Genomic DNA, 14,923 nt, shown 5'->3' with positions numbered 1-14,923 from the left:
ATTGAATACTGATTCGTATTCATGTGATTTCAAATGAATTAAAAAATAATCAGGACTCATACTTTTTTTCATGATGACCTCATCATGATGATCTCCTCTGTCATTTGCAAAGCTGCATTTGTGGGATTTTCATTGGAGGCACTTAGAAGGAGCCGTTCTACAAGGAGTTGTTGCAAGCCTTGTGATGATCGTGATGGGCTTGTTCGCATTGTTGCAGGTGTGAAGAGTTTGCTGATGAAAGTGAAGAAAAGGGAGATATATTCAGGTACCTGACTGCAGTCCCCATAATATTCTCGGCTTCCTTCTCAACTACAGTGTAATTGCATGTGGCTCTGATCTGCAAACAAAACCTATCAATTGCTGATGCAACACTATTTGTCATTGGTTTATGGATTTATTTGAATCTGCCCCTACAGAAAGTTTTTTTTTTTTTTTTTTTTTGCTCTCTCTCTCCCTGGATGACAGAATTTCTAAACTGATGTGTTCAACCTCGCACCTTTGGTGCATGCAAATACTCTAACATTCCCTGACGTGACATTAAGGCAGACTAACAAAGGTTGCAGCAACCTTGCTGAGAGCCTTGGAAACTTGCTGTGAATTGAGGTGTTAATGCTTAAAAACATTTATTGAAAACTGTCCTGCAATTTGAAGGGTTGAATTGAAGTGTTTATTAAATAATGGCGATCAAAGTTATCATTTGATATTGCACATATCGAGAAAGACATTTGATTTGTTTTTATAATAATGCACCTTGCACGTGAGACGCTAAGGGCTGTCACTTTTTCCCACATCATCAACACAGTTTGAGGAATAATTCATGGATTTGGGTGAAGATGGTGATGAGAGGACTTAGTGTTGCTTCAGACTTGTCTTCTCATTAATTGACATGCATTGGAAAATGGAATGAATGACTGAGGGGCAATAAAAAGAATTATCAAAAAGAAGAAGAGCAGCACGATACGACCAGACTTGAAACGCCATTGCTGCAAAACGTTTGGCATTTCAGTTGGGTGTATTGGTTTAACTCTCTACATTCAGTGTGTGCGTGTGTGCTGGTGCGAACGTCTTTTGTACGGCTATTCATTTGAATAAAGGGCGCCCTCTTCTGGGCAGTTTTCGAGCACTTATACAAATACATCACTGAAAGGAGAAGAATCTCCAGCATTTGCTTGCCACTTGTAATTCTCTTCTATTTGCCATATTCATAAGCTTGTGCAAAGAAATTGTGGTGGTTAAGCTTATCATCATCGTACACACTCTGTTATCAGCGTGTCCCTCCACCTCTAATATACTGTTCATCCTCTGCTCTGGTGAGCACTCAGCATTTCTATACAGGCAATTCAGAATATTCCTAATTATAGACATTAATTACGGTGTTAGTATTTCATCATTCTCTCGCCACTTGTCCGTGCTGAATATCTGCCATCGTCCTTGACGATAGCGATTTTTTGGTATTGCATTTTCGTTTCACTGTTTTATCTTCACAACATTACTGCACCTTGTATGAGTGACCTAACCAGATTCTAGTACTTCACACGTAAATAGCCTTATCTTCCATTGTGCACTACTTCCCTGTCCAATTGAAAAGTTGGACATTTTTATTTATTTATTTATTTTTTTTTTTGGGAGTGTCTGTTTTTAGGGGAAGCCTGTGTATGTTATCTAATATACTTCCGTGATCATTGTACAACATTTGGATTCATGTGAAATTTCAAGATAAAACTCATGTCTGATGGTCACCTAACCTCTTGACTACAAAATAAACTGCATCAGTCCAATGGTTCCTCTCCCAGACTTTGTCTTGACTCTGAGGCATTCCTTATCAATGCTCTGCATGTTCTGTCAGAGTTTGCTCATCCCACTCAGTAAATTTCACTGCAACAAGATTGAATCAGCGGCCTCTCTCTCAGCTGCTGTAATTAATGGTCACTTTTATGTCTCAGTGTGTTCAACCGGCTTTCGTGTGCACACAAAACTCACTTTCGATGAGCACCCATTTCTTCCAGTCACATTGTTGTCTATTTTAGAGATCGATTTTAGGCACAGCACATTCTATCCAATATAAGAGCCGTATCAAAAAATAATGCTTTACTGACTGATTGTTCTTTCTTCATATTATATATATATATATATATATATATATATATAAAACCAATGAACCTCTCTGCAGTCCGAATTGTCCGTTGAAGTTAGGTTTTTAATTTTTTCCTTTTTTAGCAGCACTAAATGAGACTATAGACCATGACAGGTTCCAGAGCGGGCTTGGGCTGGAATCAACTGAACTGTGCGCACCTCCACAGCACACTCGCAGCATTCGGGGTTCTGTCATTTTCTGAGTGGCGAGTCTCGGCTACTGGGTCTGTGGCGATCCACAATATGAATTACAGTTTTAGGATGTGGCGACATCAAATTCACAGAAGTTTTCACACAGGTGAAAATTTCCAGGATCAAGCCAGTGAACCAGCCGCTGGCCACCATCAATACATTCGGTAAATATAGTTCAATACAATAAGTTCATCACACATATATTATTTTACAACAATACTTATTATTTCTTTGGTACCTGTGGATCAAATAGTGAAGTTTATGGTAAAACCTTTTATGAACCCTAATGTAACTAGGTCCATTCAAATTGTCAGGAGAAAATACTGCATATCTTCGTTAAAAACATCCAATGTGCCAGTGGGAAAAGAATATGAAAACTTTGAATCAGATAGCCTTGTTTATGAGCTGCCATAAAGAGTCCAAGAACTGGAGTGAAACGGCACAATGTCCTAGCTATTATTTAAATCAGGCATAAGAAAAAAATTCATATCAAATTCATATTTAGTTGACTAGAAACCATATTTCGAATTAAATCTTTGCACGACATCGGTGTGCATAATGTGTGCCTCTTGTAGATACACAGTATTGAATGTTTTCATAGTTGCTTTTCTGAAGTTTTTTGGGCATCATATGGTGAAGATAAAAGACTACATAAATGCACTCTATTACTTGCTCTCAACACGTAAATTGTATATAAAAGTGGAGGCGTTTTGGAAACGTAACAATCAACTCAGCTGAACTGTATTTATGAAGCACTTTAAGAGAACCACCGCTGTATGCAAAGTTCTGTACATAGAGCAAAAGTAAGTCTTAGAACAACAAACAAAAGAACAAATTAACAATGAAGACATTAAGAAGCACAAAAACAGTACGACCAAAAACCAAGTTTCATGCTGAGTCAAAAGCCCAAAAATAAAAATTAGTTTTAAGACAAGTTTTTAAGATGGGATGCGATTGGGCTAGGGTCCCGCAACGGAAAAGGCTCAATCCCATCTTAGCCCAGGGAGCCCAGGATGAGAAATACAAGGGCTGGTGGGAACGCCATAACTGAAATGAAATTCACCGCCATGAGGTCTTGATTTCGGCCTCCTCTGCCAGAGTGACGTCATCCTTGAGGTTAGGGGGCGTTCCCGTTCTCAGGACAGGGTGTTACAGTCAAAAACGGGAACGCCCATTTGTACCTGCAACTGGACCAGATTGTTATTTATCATGCTTTTGATTCGAACCAACTGTGATCATCAAAACAGCTGTGTGCTGTTAAAATGCAGTCATAATGCTCAGTCGATGTCCTCTACGGTGTTACCTACCCAGGAAAGTAAAAATGTGAGTGTAATTCCTCTTGTATGTCCCTGTAGGGACTCCCGTCAGTGGAAAAACACCATGCCTGGCAGGGTGACACCTGCTGCTTGTGGTTTGTTTGCCTCAGCTTGTCGCTGACAAAATGAGTCATCTTGGGATAAAGCATCGATTTACCGCAGTCATTAACGATGAAGGCCGTTCGGGGGGATTGGGAGAAGAGCGACATATTATTGAAATCATATTTTTGATTGGTATATGTAGCTGTGTTGACTAATTTCTAATTAGCTTTGCTTCTTTCTGTCCTTTCTGTTTCATTAGTAAGTAATATTCACAGTTGAATGGTGCAGTCATCAATTCACAGGGTACTGCTTGTACATCTCATGATGAGATCAGCGGCCCATTGTGCTCTCACGTCGAAGAGCTATGAATGCCATCCTGACATACAGATTCACCACTTTAATGACGCACTGATGATGACTGGTTTGGGGAAGAGTGTAGGATTGGGGTACAGAAAACACAGGGAGTGGTAGATTTAATGAGATTTTATTTTATAATATTTAAATTTATATGTCCACCAGTGAAGTCATTCTATGTGAAGTCATTTTTGAATTCATTAAAAAATATTTATTGAAATTCCTTTTTGGGACGCAGTCCAATTAGACTTCCTTGCCTTTGGGAATATGGGTTGAGATTTCAACCCTGCTGGAAAAAAATACAAAAAAAACCCAAAAGGGAACTTGAGTCAATTATTTGGAGTGATGCCCGTCTGCTCTAGAAAAAGCCACCAACTTGCTGCAGTGTTTGCTTCTTGTCTATTTGGAATACCTCCCGAATCTATTCTGTTGTAGAATTCAGTTTAATCAACGTAAGTAAATGGGAAAGAGGAGCCTTCTGTGTTAAAATTAAGTCTCAATTTGTCTTTAAGACCACCAAAAGACAAGAGACAAACTACAGCTATTGTAGCTGCCAGTACTCTAACACAGAGTCATTAATGACTGTAGATAAGTTCAGCATTAGGACTGCAAATTACAAAGTAGAACAGAATGCTCCGAGGAGAAAAGACAATTTGCCAATTGAAGTGACAAAGCAGTGTCATTACATTGAGATTTCATCACATTGGAACCAGACTTTCTCTCTTTGCAGCTAAATAGACAGCCAGATATGTCCACTGCCAGCTCTCCAAAAATAAAACCGAAAACAGTACAATTTAAGTGCCCGAGATTCCGTTTGCACTGCCATATATGAGAATACTTTGTTATTGTACATTTGATATTGTTGAATGCTTACGCAAAACCAACTAAGCAACACTTAAGCAATATTACACAAGAGGGAGTGATGTTGTGTTCACCAACCTTCTCCCAAATGACAGCTATTCCTTTGGTACTGATTAATGCGAAGCGCTACAGCACGTTCAACATGTTAATTAAAGGGTATTTATGCAGTCACTGCAAATAATTATTTTCACAATAGATGGAACTACTTTAGCTGCAAAATGTTTTGCATTTTGCAATTTGATTATCCACTTATTGATGAGTAATCGATTCATTTTGACACCTCCACATGTTTAGTCACCGCGCGGGTCTATGAAAACATATAAACTGATTATAAAATAATAATAATGACGTACATTATACTACAGGCAGGATAAATGTTCTCGATCCCTGTGAAAGCAGCTGCCTGACGGGAGCGGCTCCCTCCAAGCAGCGTCAGACGGGGAAATAGAGGCACAGGGCGATAGAGCTTTTGGCCGTCAACGACTGCTGTTGTTGCTATGGCGAAATTGTCTTGAAATTAGCGTATTTTAAGCTTCCATCTCCTTTATAGTACCGGGTCACTGTTAATCATGGTAAAATAAGTTGAATCGCCGACATAGTGCAGTGATAGCTGCAGGACTTAAAGTTACATAAATCACGTTAAAATTGAGGAACTAATAATCATATTTGATGAAATTTCAACCTTGAAAAGCACCAGGCGGTGCTATAGCTATTAAATATACCTGTTAGGCAATCCCATGTGAATGAATTTATTTTTCTGTAAAATTGTGTCCTAGCATCATAAAACAGTGTTACCCGACCTTTTTCCCACCGGGAAAACATAAAACTCCAAAACCTTGACGGACCGGGTGCTGGTGGCATAATGTGATGAGAGGGTGTTGCTTTTGTTCCTAAGTGGCCCACGGCCTGGTACCGGACCACTGTCTTAAAAAAATCGAACACTGGAAAAATCTTTCTACCGTGAATGCTTTACATTTCGCCGTGCATTTGGGTCATAATCTTCTTGCTTTGTTGTACTACAATGCAATTTAACAGTAAACACAAATTATAGGGAATAAAAAATGTACAAGCAGCGTGAGTTCACTTTCCACTCAGTGGTAGTGGAATTGTGAGTGTCAAAGGTTTAAATCCACAAACACATAATGCAAATCCTCCATTGCTTGCTGACCTTTGGTTTCCATACAAGTACTGGTAATCATTGTATGAAGAACATTTATCTAAAGCATTATTTTCTAGTGTAATGACATATTTATTTTCTCTGTGGCAGCCTCGGGATTTATAACCGGAGCAAACAGCCATACACATCAGTATAAGTCATATGAAATGCTTCATTGGTCTTCACGATGTCAAAGAAGAAAAACCCATAAGTTTATTTTTATTGCAAGATCTTTGCCGGGCAAACTGCCGCGGTCCGCTGTAGCTTATTGACACGTCGCTCCAGAAGCCATAACAGCGGATCATCAGAGAAAATGATTGTCACTTTTGCAGCCAACCGCAAATGAGCATGCTAAATCTGCTTATTCCCGTCCTGTTCCACTAGCCTGGAATGAGCCGCTTAGCAAAATGACTATGAAGGACCAATTTGTGTGTCGAGTTAATACACAGCTTTTCAGGACAATGTCAAAGTCTTATCATTATTAGACTTTGCTTTATAGTAAACCATGTGATCTGTTCCATCCATTGATTTGTTATAATTGCAAAGTAATCTTCCCTAAATTCCCTAAAATAAATAAAATTATGAATTTATGTGTTCCATGAGGGCAAACTTTAATCCCATATCGACTCTAATGTCTTTTTTGGAAGACTGTAAAAAAATGAAAGAAAGCAAATTCATATTTGGACCGGTAATCATCATGAGAGAAATCTGCTAACACTGAGGCATTTTGTCTCAAGCATCCATTTTCAAACCTGTTCACATTTGGCCTTTTTTTTTCTTAAAATTTTAATATATATTTTTTTATTTTGGTCTCATGTTTAGCTCGTCTGGTTCACAGTTCTGAGGCTCCAACCTTCATGTGCGCTAATTAGAGAGCGAGAAAGAGCGAGCGAGAGATACTGTCTATAGATATATATAAATAGTTATAGAGTGAGGCAGAGCGGTAGAGATAAAGCGAGAGATGGATAATATTGTATCATATAAATGATAGCATAATAAAAATAATTTGCAAGGATATCTGAACTGTTTTATGAACATTGTGCTGTGCAAAACTGGCAGACACAGCTGTTCCAAATGGGGTGAACATTAGCAGCAAATATGACAGGATGCATGCTGTTGCAGTATGGTACAGTGGAGCGCTAGCAAACAGCACCGGAGTGATTCTCTGTGCCATGGGAAGACAAGTCCTTGACAGCCTAACAGCTTGGAGGAAAAAGCTGCTGCACAGTCTGGATATGAGGGAATTGCCGATTTTTTTTTTCAGATTGAAAATATGTAGTATTGTTCCTTTCTTTCTCTTGCCTCTCTGGTCTCAACCAATCCATTAATTTGCTCCTGCTTATCCTGTTCAAGGTCACAGGTGAACTTGAATCTTCCCAAGCGGTCGTCGTGTCAGAAGACAGGTCTTATCACCATCAGTCAAGCACAAGGCACAATTAGACAACTATTCAAACTTTGATTCCCACATATTGTATGGGCAACTTCGTGTCTTCGGATAAATTAGACTGCAGTACCCGGAGAAAATATCCTCACTTCATACAGAAAGGCTTGAACCGAAACTGTATGAAAGACGCCTCATGCTTTACCATGCTTCTCTAATTTGATCTTTTTTTTTTTAGGGGTAGTTGTGTATCTGGACACTGGTTGTCACTTAAAAGCAGAATCACATATTTTAACAACTCCATTCAATGCGACTGTAATCTACTGAATATAAATGATCTGTTCACGCCTTGAGGGATCTTGCAAAACAAGGCCAGCAATCAGCCTCCAAAATGATCAGCACAACAAACATCCCTTACAATGTTTGACATTCCTTGGCGCTTCGTGATAGATCACCAATAAGCAGTATGAATGGACATATTATTTCATTCAAGGACACGGAAAATGAGGCCATCAACCCTGGTTATTCTTGACTGAATCATCTGTTTTTGTTCATTAGCATATTAAAAAAAATTGCAATCATTTCTTACTCTTGCTATTCATAGGAAAATATTCGGGTTTTCAATTTGCTGCAAACTAACAGTAAAAAGCCTTTGCAAATCGCTTTGGTAGCGTAGGTTGAGTAAAGAGCATATGATTTCTTTTTCACGCACATAGAAGCATGATAGAATGGAGATTTAAGACGTTTTTGTGACTTATTTCGAAATACATCTGAAAATAGCTGAAAACGGGCAAAGACGGAGAGCAATGCAGGGCTGAATTGTGGAGATAAAGCATTTAACGGTAACTTACGGTAAGTTAAAAAAAAAAAAAAACTTAATAATATGTGTCCCACAAGTCTAAACATAGTTGTCCCTCTGGCTGGCATTGCAAACACACATGAGCAAACCCAGAAAACAGGGCACTCAGAACGTTTGCAATGCCAGCCTGACGACACTTTGATTTCAATTTAAGTTGACGGAAAAGGGTGGTATAAAATAATTTATTGCAAAAAACATTTTTGTCTTGAGTTCCCAACACCTTTTCACCTTCTCAGTTGTCTGGATATTTTCGAAATTCTTAAAACGGGGCTCGTTTCATTTGTGGCTATCTGCCACAATGGCAAGTTACGGAGTAGTAACCTGGCCAATTTATACTAATACAGCATGCAGTTTGGTAGGAAGCCATGTGGGGGGGAAAATATGTATTCTGTGCTATTTGGCCTTTAGAGTGTCTGTGACTTTGTTGAACTGCCCTTGAGGAAGCTACTGATGCTGCGTCATCAGTAGGGTGATGAGTGTGAAGCGCTTTGAATACCGAAGATAGAAAAGCACTTTACAAGTGACAGCCCATTTACAATTTACTTGAGGGAGAGTTAACTGTTTATTCGGGTGGCTGGTGACTAACTCGTGGGCTCACAGTCTTCCAGGCGCTACGGACCATAACTTAGGATGCAACAAAAAAGTGGCACACACAACTACTATTACACTACAAGGGAATATAAAGAACTACTAACATTATCGATAAGACATTAAACGACATTATTAGCAACATCTATATTTAAGTGCTGCTTGACATGCTGGGATGCGCACAATATATGTGGCAGACTATAATCATAACATAATGATATTGCTAATTGATTTTCAGTTCTCAACATAAAATTTGTGTGGTCTGTCTGTCATTGCCAGTTGTCAATAAGAATATAAAATTGACTTACGTGTCGGTCAATACATCATACAGAAATGACATGCATGGATTAGTTGGTCATAACTGGAAATCGCGGCTCAGGAATACCGTGTTTTTGGATGCGACAAATTTAATAAAAGTGGATATCTGAACTCGTCCGAATTCTGTAGTGTACAATGATGCATATCAACAATTGTTGAGGACACTGGATCGGAGGTATCAGATCCTTTCTCATAGTTTCTTTACACAAAAAGGAACACTGGTACTCATAATGATGATAATAATAAGCAAGTGTGTGCTGGAGGCTCCACCCATCTTCTCTGCCCAGGGACTGGAATAATACAGAGACGGTTCGCAACAAAACATCTGATCATGATACAAAGTGTAACATTCTCAGGCTTATCTAAAGATGATAAAATCATTTTTCCCCTTGTCAGTTTAAATCCTTTCATAAGGAAAGGCATGAATAAATCTCATAAAATGCAAATGCAAAATATTATATATACGGCCCGATAGGTCCTTGCCCTTACTCCACATTGCAACCAAGATTATTTCGACTGAAATGCCAGATGACTGTGATGAATCGCTTGTGGATAATCTAGTTTATGATTCAAAGAGGCAGACTGTTGTGAAGAAAATCAAGAGTTGTGTGGAGAGATAAAACTACAGCATTGCTCAGACTGCCAAATTTGTTTCGTGTATCAAAATAGAAATTATACTTTATTTTAGGCGGTATTTTTGTTGTTGTTTCAAGTTTAAAAAAAAAAAAAACATTTCATATCAAATATTAGTGTAATACCTCTTACCTTTGACTCGTTGAAAAATAAAACTTTCTGGCCCTTTAAGATTTGTATTTTTGTACTCCTGGTCTATAATATGGTGCTATTTCATCATTAGTTTTTCTTTCAGATTTTGAATAAATATTCTATGACTGCAGGCCAATGCATTACGCTCTATTCATGAAGGTAATGCATGGCCTATTTAATTTTCTGCACCAGCAACCCATTCATTTCCCTATTAGTTTAACTGGAGCCTGCTTTCATTCAAGGTGACATCTTATCTCCCCCTTCAGTCTGCATCACGGAGATTATGCAAACCTCAACTATGAGAGAACTCGATGTGAAATCAAATAAAGTTTGCAGCTCTACTTCATTTTAACCGGGGGGGTCGCAACAGTTGTTCACTGATCTCGAACTAAAATGTGGCTTCCATTGTTGTACATCGAAGCGTTATTATGAACCCAAATACAGTCATTTCTACTTGGCTAGTCAAGTTACGGTCTAATCCCGTAATATATCAAGTTAAGTCCCAAGTCAAGTCACCTTACTAATGTCCTTCCTCCAGTATGTGGTCTTTATTAAGAAAAAAGTGAATGTGGTATTGGATAATTGAGCCAATCTTTAGGCATGTAAAAAAAAAAAAAAACTCTCAAGAGAATGTACAACAATTAAACCCCACGTTAAATCACAACTTTAACAATCATAATATACTATATGAGTGTCAACAAAAATTGCTCGCACTCTTAACAACATCATTTGCCTGTTTTTTTTTTTTATACTGACAGTACGACTACACTATCCATAACAAGTCATTTCCCCTTTTAAAAGCTGCTGGATTTGTTTCCTTCGTGTGAGTCCTTCATGGTGAGGTTCAGAATTTTTTGAACGACCCTCGTATGACACTTGGACTACGAACATTTGGGAATACTTAGATTCCTTCTTTTGTCTTCACCTGAAGGACTAATTCAGACATAAAACAAATCAAACAGCTACTATATAGAAACTGCCACCTTCAGATTGAGTCGGAATCCTTCTGAGACAACCAAGACCCCAGTCCACTCCCCCCCCCCCATGACAGCCACTTCTCAACAATGAAAGTTTTTTTTTTTTCTTCTCTTCACTTTTCTGTCACTCGTGGCGTGACATGAGCCCAATCTTGGCCAAGAACCAAGCGATTTGAGCGGCTGCCTCCCTTTAACACATCGGATTTTTTTCCCCCTATCTCCTTCTCCCGCTGCTTGCTTTCCTCTCCGCTATGTCGGTCGTGTCACACCCAAGAATGAGGCGCATTCGCGGCCTCACAGTCGTTCCAGCACTAGTTACAGTGCTGGTTCTTTTTGGTTTTCCCTTATCTCCTCCTCTCAATCCTTGCTTTCCCCTCCATTGCATCGGCCAAATCACACCCGAGACCGAGGCGCATGAGCAGCCTCACCAGCAGCTGAGGCCCAGTCAGTTAAAATGCGGAGAGGAAATAATAGGCAGAATCATCAGGCAAGCCAACAAATATAATGGAATTATTGTAAACTGTTTTTTTTTTTATTCTTATGCTTGTGACCTACTAGGATGCTAAATATTGGCCCTTCAAGTGTATTTATTCTAACTGGGAAAAAAATAGTCTCGTAGGACTTTTGAAACTGAGTTTTTATTTATTCATTTAATGAGTTCAGTTTGCTAATTTATATCACAACATTGGAAACCGACTGGTTAGCACGATGGCCTCACAGTGCAGAGGTCGTGGGCCTTCCTGTGTGGAGTTTGCATGTTCTCCCCGTACCTTTGTGGGTTTCCTCCAGGTACTCCGGTTTCCTCCCACATTCCAAAATTTATGTATGGCAGGTTGATTGAACACTCTAAATTGCCCCTAGATAGGAAACCATACATCTCACAAGTGTTATTTTTAACCTGAAATAACTTAATTTTAAAATGTGATTCCATGTACTGTATTCAACTAAAATGTACCCTATATAAAAACCTTTAGTTACGGGCTAGATAAATTGTTCATCATATTTATTTTAGGCCTGAGAGTCAAACCTGAACTTTTTATTATATCACGTTTAAGATGCTCTGACATATTCCAAATGCTCTTCTTCAATTGAACGAACAACAGGCAAGTCTCTGTAGTCTTCATGTCTTAAGTCAAGTTCCATGTCTTTAACCCAAGTTCTGTGGTACAGTACACAGACTGTATCCACTGTTAAAATGCTGTACTGTTGATGACAGTAAGTGCAACCTTCGAAGGGATCAGGCTGCTTTCCATGTGTGTGATGGTTTTATTTTCTGAGAGTCGGAGATGGTGTTAAGTTAATTTTATCATGCAGTTTCAGTCTATATATGTAATTCTCAACTGATCACTGGGGCCGTGAGATGGTGCTATACTCCAAAAGGACAACATGGTACCATGATTAAATAGATGATGTCTAGTATCTGAAGCTCACATGACTGTGACTCTGCTCTAAGACATGCCTCACCTCATCTCACCATCTTCCAGCAACAACAGACAATTCAAATGTCACAAACAGCAGCATTGAAAAAGCTTTAAAAAAAAATTCTTTCCCAGTAATAGTGTTCAGCCATTCTCGAGATTACTTGCACTACAGTATGCAGGTACATACTAAGCACGTTTAACTCCTGTCTGCATGAGTAAAATGTTGAATCTCCAGGTCTAAATAAACATCTTTACAGTAGATTTACATCACTTTCGCTGTCCCAGAGCTTCTGGAAGACTGTGTGTTCTCATATGGGAGCAAACCAAGGACCCATAAAGTATTCAATCTGTGTGCCATCACAATGCATCAGCCGGCTGTCTCAGCCCAGCTACCAATCACACGAGCAGACTTTTTCGTGAGGTGTTAGCAGCCTGTCCAAACACTACAAGGTCAATACTCACAGAATGGGAGGCTGAATTTAAACACACTCCCAGATCACAGTTTGGTGCTATGGCTAAAACAAGACTGCAAAGGTGATGTGTGCAAACTCATATTTTCAAGCCAGCCTAAATTAATTTTTTGTTGCTTTTTCTCATATATCAAAAGAGTTTTTGTCCGAAGGATGACACAAAAACAGTCTAACTTTTACCAAACGTTTTGTGGCGACCAACATTTGGACTGAGAAAGAATAAATGTGGGACAAACAGATTCTGACAACCACCCTCAAAAAATGGATAGCAGTGAAATAATAACAGATAAAATATATTTTTGTATTTTTTTTTTAACATGCATTAAAGTTTGTTCCCATCATATTTAGATTAACACAACACAGTCCTTTCCAGTTCCGATACATTATCGTATTTATAAGTTAAAGTGTTCTGAGCACATTATTTTTCAAAAAGAGAGCTGCACGAGCCACTTGCAAAATTGTGGCTATCAATCATCGCTGGGGCACAGACTTCAAGTATCTTGTCAAGCAAAAAAAAAAAAAAGGGCATTTTTCTCTACAGTAGTTTATTAAAAAGATGAAGTTGGGCATTACCGAGTGTAGCAGCGAGCATCAAATGGCTAACACACATTTCAGGGGGATGCACCAAGTCTTCAAGGATGTTCAGACTAACTTTAGATTGACAACACACAGTTTGAGGCACAAATCCAGGATTCAGGCATCACGTCCGAGTGTATAGTCCAGAAAAAAATATAAATCAATCAATTAAATAAATTATATATATATATATATATATACATATATATTTAGTCTTCTTTATTTTAAATAGTTGATTTTTTTATCCCATTTGTTCATACAATGAACAACGAATGATGCCACCTGATAGTGATTGAATAGTCAAGTGGACTTTTTTTAAAGCTCACAAAGAAGCCCATCAAAATTAGTAGCGGTTAAAAAAAAAACCAAAAAAACTATTATCTGAACAAATTAAATTAAAACAACTATTCAACACAATGGGTCGTTTGCAGTCAGTCAGCTTAAGCAATTACAACCTTTGATCGTATGTACGTGTATAGCAACTTTGTGAAATGGAAGATAGTGGTCAACAAGTTCAGGCACAAAATTTTAAACATCATTGGGTCAGCATGTTAAGTAGCATGTCTTAATTAAATAAAGCACCCAAAACAGACTCCACAAACGTGCGTCTGTGTATGAACCTCGCAGCAATGGTGACAGGGGTACTATTTAAACATTTTCCAGATGAAAATTATAATAATCATTAAAATGAATTGATTTCTGTAATGATTGAGGGGGGCTTGTCACATGCCAATAACATATTTATGAATGAAATCAATTGACATGAACCGCACACTCAGAACGCCAAATTTGCCTGACTGGGCTTTGATCAAATATACAATCTAGACTACTTTTTGTGACCAAATTTAGGCGAGGCAACACCGTGCGCAAAAATGCCCAAAGAGGCACAACACGGCCCCACACATGGTAGACTAGATTTGGGCCGGCACGGAAATTAAGAAATTTTTACGCCGAGAGCAGGAATAGAGGAAAATAGGGCCCTCAATCTCTTTCCCACACTTTTACCTGATGCAAAAGTGCATTTTCTTGTCTTTAAATCCCTCGGGCTTACTTCGCAATAGAAATAATTTACTGTTTCTACCCCCAGTGAAAGGATTTAGGAGATGGTTGAGGTGTGTATAGTTATCCTCAGCAGAACACACTCTCACACATCATCTCCTGCCAGTTTTTGTAATGAAACAAGCCTCCATGCAGAGGAACAAGACGATGCGAGCTGCCATTCTTCCATGTTGGCTACAGTCCTGCAGAAATAAATGGAAAGATGGGAAACAGGGGAGTGGGCAAGGAATGAAAATTGCTGGTTTGGCTGCATAGGTTTGTGGTCAGGAAAATAACTCTCTGTCCAGGTAGTGTGGATCTGTTCCTACTGGGAAACGTGATAAAACACACCACACTTCACAGCATGTTACACACTTCAGTAATGTGCCTTTTCCAAATCATTGCTTTTTCTTCACGATCACTTCTGCTCTTGCTCTTATCATTGACTTCGTCTCCTGCAGTCATTTCATGTATTT

The 14,923-nt window shown here is 38.7% G+C and overlaps 1 protein-coding gene across 6 annotated transcripts in view; it reads left to right on the top strand.

The window, feature by feature from the left end:
- The window catches only part of dlgap2a (discs, large (Drosophila) homolog-associated protein 2a), a 154,599-nt gene that overhangs the window by 8,769 nt on the left and 130,907 nt on the right, over positions 1-14,923 (top strand). For 4 of the 6 annotated variants that reach the window (XM_088319239.1, XM_088319234.1, XM_088319210.1 and 1 more), the window contains exon 3: positions 218-265. The exons of the other annotated variants lie outside the window; for them this stretch is intronic. In XM_088319239.1, coding sequence (XP_088175365.1) covers positions 218-265 — 48 coding nt within the window. The remainder of the gene's footprint in view (positions 1-217; positions 266-14,923) is intronic. 6 annotated transcript variants of the gene reach the window in all.

Source organism: Idiotropiscis lumnitzeri, chromosome 1, assembly GCF_059441095.1.
Source record: "Idiotropiscis lumnitzeri isolate Australia: NSW breed Sydney's pygmy pipehorse chromosome 1, RoL_Ilum_1.0, whole genome shotgun sequence".
NCBI lineage: Eukaryota > Metazoa > Chordata > Actinopteri > Syngnathiformes > Syngnathidae > Idiotropiscis > Idiotropiscis lumnitzeri.
The sequence above is the reverse complement of the archived record's forward strand: the minus strand, read 5'-3'. Positions and strand labels throughout refer to the sequence as shown.